General features: G+C 40.7%; 1 protein-coding gene across 1 annotated transcript; it reads left to right on the top strand.

Moving 5' to 3' along the window:
• The first annotated feature begins 507 nt into the window (after positions 1 to 507).
• On the top strand, positions 508 to 8,085 carry LOC102794381 (V-type proton ATPase subunit d 1). The gene is made up of 8 exons (XM_006804432.3): positions 508 to 719; positions 1,728 to 1,899; positions 2,138 to 2,316; positions 2,828 to 2,907; positions 4,277 to 4,354; positions 4,505 to 4,681; positions 4,859 to 4,936; positions 7,025 to 8,085. The coding sequence occupies exons 1-8, from the start codon at positions 593 to 595 to the stop codon at positions 7,184 to 7,186; spliced, it is 1,053 nt and encodes a 350-aa protein (XP_006804495.1). The 5' UTR covers positions 508 to 592; the 3' UTR covers positions 7,187 to 8,085.
• The last annotated feature ends 201 nt before the right edge of the window (positions 8,086 to 8,286 follow it).

The following is an 8,286-nucleotide window of genomic DNA, read 5'->3' as shown; positions in this document are numbered from 1 at the left end:
TGTATGTAGTGCTCGTATATTGCTCTCACCTGAAACACAGCAAAACAGTTCTGTGTTACTGACAGGTTCAATTAATATAAAGTGGCCTGCGTTACTTTTGTGAGGGATTATTTTGCCAGTCACCCATTTATCTGAGCCGCCACTGCCACCTACTGGCAAAACTAAATATCGCCCTAACATCACATCAGGGAGGAGCAAATGAGCTTTTCGCTCTGTGCTATGATGCAAACTATTGTCACAACAATAGCAAAAAAAGATGATGGGAGGGACCTTGTTCTTGATGCTCAAAATACTCAGGGTGCCACAACAACAGCTTGTTGACTGTGACAGACTTGGTCTCATGTTGTTTTCCTCTATTTGTGTGGATTGTAATGCAAAAACTAATATAAATATCATGTGCTTTGGAAACAGAGCTGGTAATAAAGCAAACTGTGAATACAAACAGCCAAAGTCATTTGTCAATACAGTAATGAAATCATGAGCAGGTGACTGATCAGATGACTGTCACGTGGTTCAGTCAGCTGATGCTAGTGCTAACCAGCCGGACTGAAAGTGAATCCTGTGGCAGAGACGGGTCTGACGGTCGGACAGGATGCCTTTCTCTGAGCTCTATTTTAACGTCGATAACGGCTACCTGGAGGGGCTGGTGAGAGGTTTTAAAGCTGGAATACTGTCGCAGGCGGATTATTTAAATCTCGTCCAGTGTGAGACGCTGGAAGGTGAGTTAAAATGGATAGCTAGCGGCTAATAGCTAGACGCCAGCTAATTCCACAAGCTAGCGCTTAAAGCTAGTTAGCTGTTAAACGTTAGTGTCTGTTTTACTGTCGATATAAGTCGTCCCAATTTCTGTTATAATCTAGTCGCCAAGCTCAACATCGATAACTGCCACACGTTAAAGTGAAATAATTTGAGACTGTGTTCGTCAAGCTTGCTGTCATATGTCTGTATCCTGCGTAGCTAGCTAAAATTAACCCAAGCAAGGGCCGGCTATATTGCTGTTTATTGCTCACTTCCCAGTTTTAAGGGAAGTGAAATTATAGTCAGAAGAGATTTTACAGTGTTCCTGTTAACATTTTCTCTACCTTTTCTGTGACCATTCGGTTCATATCTTGCTAACTAATACTAGCTAACATCATTATAATTGAGATTTTCTTATAGCAGACGCTTCTTTTGTTATGCTCACCTGCACGGAGCGGGCAGGGATGAATTCAGTTCAGTTACATTTCAGCGTCAAATTACAGCACTCCCTTCAAGGTGTTTGATTAAAATTTATTTTCCAAGAGAGACTTATGAACGTGAGACAGATTAGGACACAACCAAGACCAGGTAGCCAAATTTCTAGTCAAGTTAGCAGTTGGGTTGAGAGACAGGAACAGCAACAAATGCAGGGGCACTGCAGCTGAAAGTTGGACCGCAAATCAGTTGAGAAATTGGTTTGAAAAGACAAAAAAATATCTTGTCAGTGAAGTGCAAAATTCTTTATAGAAAATAAAAGCTGCCGTACAACACTGCAAGTCTACATTTAACAATTCTTAAATAACCAAGTAAGGTAACATTATGGGGAAACCTTCATACTGCTTTTTGTTGTATTAGCCAGCATCTAAACAAACTATGTTTCTTTGTATGTTAATATAAAACTAGATTTATAGCCACAGATTTTTAGCAGTTCTAGTTTCAAACTTTAACCCTTAGAATAATAGAGCCCTGACTAACTGTTTGTCCTACAGACTTGAAGCTCCACCTGCAGAGCACAGACTATGGCAGCTTCTTGGCAAACGAGGCATCTCCTCTCACCGTGTCCGTTATTGACGACAAGCTAAAGGAGAAGATGGTGGTGGAGTTTCGCCACATGAGAAACCAGTCATATGAACCGCTGGCCAGCTTCATGGACTTCATCACGTAAGCTAAACCGGTCGAGTTGAATTGAGTACAGACGTCTGTTAGCACAATTTCTGAATATCATATTATTAATTAATTTAAAATTTGGCACTGTCATGTAAATAACAGTAGACACTGCAGTACTTTGAAGTACTGTAAAGTATTTGCCCTTAATCGGTAAAGTAACATTTCTGTTCTATAAAGTATAACAGTGTAGAACATTTGTGACGATCCCTCCCCTCCTTCCTTTGGGCTTTAGCTACAGCTATATGATCGATAACGTCATCCTGCTGATCACGGGCACTCTGCACCAGCGGGCCATTTCTGAACTGGTGCCCAAGTGTCACCCGCTGGGCAGCTTTGAACAGATGGAGGCAGTCAACATTGCGCAGACCCCCGCCGAGCTCTACAATGCCATCCTTGTGGACACACCACTGGGTGAATATCTGTATATGACTTTTCCATCATCATAATAATATTCAGGGGTTTTATGCAATAAGAACAGGCCCTCAAAAAAAACTTTATCACTCCCCTAAATCTAAAACTCAAATTGGTTTTCACAACGGTGGCTCTGCCCTTTTCAAGTTTATTAATTTTCTTTCTTTGGTTTCCTGTTTAAAAAAGAAAAAAAAGACGTGAGTTGCTTATAGTTTGGCTGAAAGTTGTCACACTCATTTGGTCAAGGTAACTCACGCACCTTCAGTCGGTGTAGCGTTTAGCTTTCACTTTTCAAAGCAGTAACATAATGTTTGTCTGTATGCGACACATTTGTATTGACATCTGTGTATCATACTTAAGATAGCTTTATACCTACTCTGAATGGGCACCAACCAGCAGGGGTGTAAAACCTGAATTGTGATGTCTTATGTTGAACAGGAGATGGCGCCAAAGCTGAGGAAAACACTAAATATTGATTTCTGTTTTGTTTTTTTTTTCTTCTTTTCAATAGCTGCGTTCTTCCAGGACTGCATATCTGAGCAGGACTTGGATGAAATGAACATTGAAATCATTCGTAACACCCTTTACAAGGTAGAGTTTATTAATAACTGAGCTAAGCTTTATTTATACAGTCATTGTCATTCCAGGTGAAATCACAATGTGTTGCAAAAAGCATAATCTGTCCACATAAGCAAGTGAATAAATAAAATGACAGCAAAAAAGGCAAAAATGTGACAGTAAAAGCTGAAACTCAGAAGTTAACTCAGTTAAAGAAACAGAAATTCAAAGACCATAATTACTCCAACAGAAGAAGAACAAGTCAAAAACCAATAAAAATTAAATAATTAAGATCAACAGTAGTCGAGCACAATTGTTCCAACTTAAACATTAATACTGATAAAGCAACGTGTCATTGTATCGATCTTTAATTAACTCTCTGGCAGTTGTGTTCTAGTAGACAACTGCAGATATTGTTGTAGCTCCTAATCTTTCCAGCGTTTGTCACAGAATAAACAGTTTTAATAGTCCTGTGGATGTCAGTCTGGAAGCTGAGGGCAGAGAAGTTGTGATTCTGTGAGAAATTATCAGACTTCTAGCTTTCACTTGAATAACCAGGAGGTATTAAGTTGCAAGTTACCAATGTCCTGTGAACATCCCGTTAGTCTGCCAGTCTGGCCAAATCATTATTAGCAGAGAAACACAGAATATGGTAAAGCACGTGGTATTTTCTGACAGTTGATTTTGTATCAGTAAGAACAAGTTAACCAGTTTGTGCCCGTGGGAGTTGGAGATATTCTTAATATTTAATGGAAGCATTAAAAGTAGTTATATATCTGTGAAGGTTCTCAGTCATCCAGGTGATCGTAGTCTAAGGAGCTTGGAAAGAATAGCGTCTGGACTTCTTTAAGTAGCTTGAAGACGTTTCACCTATCAGCAGAGAAGCTTCTTCAGTTCTAGGGTCAAATGGTGGAGAGTCCCAGATTTAAACTCTGTGGGGGTAACCCACCGAGAGGGACAATGGACCCCCAATGATCCTCTACCTAATCACATGAGCCAAGGTGTGAAAACGGGTGTCGGTCACAATTCACATGATCACATGATGGGGTGGGGCTAGGTTTCACAATGAGCTCACCCGAAACCTTGGCTGATTGTGACCTACACCCGTTTTCACACCTTGGCTCGTGTGATTAGGTAGAGGATCATTAGGGGGTCCATTGTCCCTCTCGGTGGGTTACCCCCACAGATCTTAAATCTGGGACTCTCCATTTGACCCTAGAACTGAAGAAGCTTCTCGGATAAGAGGTGAAACATCTTCAAGCTACTTAAAGAAGTCCAGACGCTTTTCTTTCCAAGCTCAGACTAGTTGTTACATAGTTTAAATTCAGAACTGGCATGAAATTGTTATGCATTTATGTAAAGTTGTCATGTAAAATACATTAAGTAGATTTTGTTCTCTCAGGCTTATCTGGAGGCTTTCTACAAGTTCTGCTCCAACTTGGGAGGAACGACTGCTGACACCATGTGTCCTATTCTGGAGGTGAGGCCTCAGTCTGATTTAGGAACGTGTCACTAGTCTTCCTTCTGGTTCTCTGGGAGGTCTTTTATCACTGAGCAGGTTTGCTCACGAAGACACTGAAGCGTCCTTAACTTGACTCATCACTGTTCTTCTTCGCCTCTGTATCTGCAGTTTGAAGCTGACAGGAGAGCCTTCATCATCACCATCAACTCATTTGGCACAGAGCTGTCCAAAGAGGACCGTGCCAAACTCTTTCCCCACTGTGGCAAGCTTTACCCAGAAGGCCTTGCTCAGCTGGCCCGTGCCGATGACTATGAGCAGGTCAAGGCTGTAGCTGATTTTTACCCTGTAAGTTCAGAAATGGCCTGCAGAATTCCCCATAGAAACATCATTGAACTCATATGTTTCAAGTTGTTTTCACTTTCATCTTCCAGTTTGTGCTTTGGTGTCTGTCATTGTCCATTGAGGTTCAATCTTTCAGTTTAACGTCTGTGTTAAAGCATAAACTTGTTCTTGCATCTTCAGGAGTACAAGCTGCTGTTTGAGGGCGCCGGTAGCAACCCGGGAGATAAAACCCTGGAGGACCGTTTCTTTGAGCATGAGGTGAAGCACATGCATCCCTCCCTCACAAAGACCTTTTTACACCCAGTATTAACCTCTGTCGTGTAATAGTCACAGACCTCTACATTTGAACTAATTGTTCAAAGCTGTTATTATTTACAGCATGCTGACTTTAACTTTGCTGGATTAATGCAGGTTTGTATGTGTGGTTATTAGATTTATTTTCAGTGATTTGTCTTGCCTTCAGAATATTTCATACAGCAGAATTTCTTACATCCCAGTAAAGCCAGTACAGTCACGACATGGTGTGAGTGTGGCTGCGTCTCACTGCAACACTACACACATCCAACTATTTGACTGTGTGAGAGCCTTAACCGCCTCACACAGGTTGTCCATATTATTATCCAAACACCTCACATCCCCATGATGATTGCTGGAACAGCTCCAAGTCTGAAGCCCGTCATTTCTCCAAGCCAGGAAAGTAAAAGGGGAGAAAAAAATCTGACTGTCCAACTAGAACACTCCGATATCTGGTTTTGAGAACCCCAGAAATGCTCAAAATAAAGCCATTTGTTACCATTATTCACATTCTTTTATTACGAATCATGCCGCTTAACTGTGCAGCACCCCACATTGTGCATTACGTGTTATACTTCAAAGGACAGTGAGGAAAAACACATAAACCGATATTAAACATGATACAAAGGTTGTTTCTGTCCATCTGGACGTAGCATTTCTCCCACTGAAAACGTCCAGATGAACAGAATCGACCTTTGGGGATTTACTTACCTGGATGATCAAGCATGCATCGAGACGATACTTGTGGTTACTACAAAAGATATTCATCTATTATTAAAATATGACAAATTAACAATGGTAAAGTGTGGCGCATTATGAATGATGCGTATTGTGAAAACGTAGTGAGGACACATCGAGGTGTTCCCAGGCCACCCCAGGGAGATGATCCCTCCAGCCTGTCCTGGGTGTACCCCAGTGCCGCCTCCCGGTAGGACGTGCCTGGTCGGAACATCGTACCCAGAAGCGACTCCCTCAGCTGGGCTCTACCCTGTGCTAAAGAAGAGCCCATCCATCCTTTGGAGAAAGCTCTTTTCTTCCACTTGTATCCGCGATCTTTCACCTTTAAAAGAACTAACAGTAATAGTCTTAACAAGCGATCGGGCCTAGATTAACAGAGTTATGTTGTTTCTCAACAATGAAGCGTCATTTTGTGGCAGACGCCTGCATAACATTTACTGGGAATTGGGCGTCAATGTAAAACCATTAAACGACTGGTACGTCTGATAAAGACTAGTGATGATTAGTCGACTAGTTTCTTCTATAGGCAGAAAAGATGACTGCCCCTCAGCCAATCAGTGCCACAATTGGAAAAAAAACAACTGTGTTATTTACAACTTTGAGCATCTTAAATTATGTTGTTTCTTATAATTATCATAGCGTTGTTACAGGATGGCTTTGCTTAAAGGAAAAATCAACAAATGTGCATAATTGTCACTCAGACTAAGAACCTTTTACACTAGATTTTAACTCATTTCTGCTTTTGTTAGACAACATGGATATTTATGGTGTTTTGGGATTTTGTGTTTAGTTTCCTGTGTGGAAGTCATGTAAAGTCATTGACATGTGGGGCGGCTGTAGCTCCGTAGGTAGATCATCTACTGATCGGAAGGTCGACGGTTCGATTCCTGGCTCCCCCCAGTCTGCATGCCAAATGTCCTTGGGCAAGATATGAACCACAAGTTGCATCCATCAGAGTGTGAATGTGTGGGAGTAGTAGTTAGACAGTGCTCATGTGAATGGGTGAATGTTGTACTCTGGCAGAGTAGTGCTGTAGAAGAATCAGTCCATTTACCATTTCACTTGAGTTGCAATGTGTGCAAAAAAAAACTTAGTCCAGCATCTTGAGTAAAGGAATACCTGACAAGCTCTGCAATGATGAGTATCTGAAATATAAATGAAACTGAACTGCCAGTTTAGAAAAGATTGGGCTGAGCTAATAGAGAGATTGAAGTTGGATCCCTTTGTGTCAACCTTAACCACGTCTTTTGTTTTCATTTTTTATTCTTTGACGTCAGTACTAACCTTGTCTTTCCACCTCCTTCGTGTTTGTAGGTGAAGCTGAATAAGCTGGCCTTCCTCAACCAGTTCCACTTCAGTGTTTTCTACGCCTACGTCAAGCTGAAGGAGCAAGAGTGCAGGAACATCGTCTGGATCGCCGAGTGCATCGCCCAGCGGCACCGCGCCAAAATCGACAACTACATTCCCATCTTCTAAGCCGTCTTCTTCCCACCATCATTTCATTCAGTTGGTTTTTTTTGTTCCCCACAGTCGCAGCCTGGTGATAAAGGCCCAGATGGTTTGATGCTCAAGTCCCACTTTCTTCACTCGTAGGTGTAAATTGGGTTTCAACAGTTGCTGTTGTGTGTATTCCTTTCTTGCTTGTCAAGTTAAATGATCCAACACACAAAAATACAACTGAAGGATGTACTGTAGTTTTGTTTTTGTTTTTTTGTTTTTGTATAATAGAAAGGAATGACATGATTCTGGTTCGTCAGAGCGACATCTTTGTTTAAACTTATTTGACTTTCAAATACTTGCTTCCAATCCTTGTGTTATGTTGCACACGGCAGCTGTTTAATTAAAAAAAAAAAACAGTAGTGGAAGAATTTGCAATTCAATATGACCAGAAACTAAAGACACAGTACGTTGTCTCAGCCTGTGCAGCTCCAAGTGCTGAAACATGAAAACATCCCTCCAGGTTGTCTTTGATGTGGATTTCTGTTGGTAGTGCTACGTTTTCTCAGCATGTTTGGTGGTCAGTGTGATTTTTCTGTCAAAACCAATGAGTGAAATGTGTGAGGCCCTCCTGGTTTGTTGTCTAAGTATATACTAAAATATTGAAAATGAAACAGCTGAACAGGAACTTCTGCTCCAGCCTGAAGATTCTGTGAATAAAGTGGAATGAGTCAGTATCCGGGGCGTATGGATGACAGACGTCATGTTTAAAGTATACAAAGATATATAGATATTTAATGATGACTATCTGATTTTTGTTTTCTCCTGCTGTAAAGGATTTATTACTGTTTTCATCTGTTATTTGTGAAATGTGTATTGTAAATGTGACAGAGTAATAAACAGACTAATGCAGGTCTGTAGACCTCGAGGAACCGTGACATTATTTTGAGTTTTTAAATTTCCCACCGGATAGAATTTATGGAATTTCCTCCTCTGTGTGTGTGTGTGTATATATATATATATATATATTTATTTATTTATTTTAGGGGTGCAATGATACACAAAATTCACGGTTCGATATTTTTTCGATACAAAAAAAAAATTTCATGCTTTTTTAATTTGTCATTTATTAAAATTAT

The sequence above is a fragment of the Neolamprologus brichardi genome, chromosome 1, assembly GCF_056152115.1.
Source record: "Neolamprologus brichardi isolate AB-2024 chromosome 1, ASM5615211v1, whole genome shotgun sequence".
NCBI lineage: Eukaryota > Metazoa > Chordata > Actinopteri > Cichliformes > Cichlidae > Neolamprologus > Neolamprologus brichardi.
The sequence above is the reverse complement of the archived record's forward strand: the minus strand, read 5'-3'. Positions and strand labels throughout refer to the sequence as shown.

Bases quoted from the DNA above. Each gene is read 5' to 3' on its own strand.
- LOC102794381 (XM_006804432.3), top strand. From the start codon at position 593: ATGCCTTTCTCTGAGCTCTATTTTAACGTCGATAACGGCTACCTGGAG. The intron at 720-1,727 runs GTGAGTTAAAAT...TTTGTCCTACAG, and splicing joins CCAGTGTGAGACGCTGGAAG to ACTTGAAGCTCCACCTGCAG. The intron at 4,937-7,024 runs GTGAAGCACATG...TCGTGTTTGTAG, and splicing joins ACCGTTTCTTTGAGCATGAG to GTGAAGCTGAATAAGCTGGC.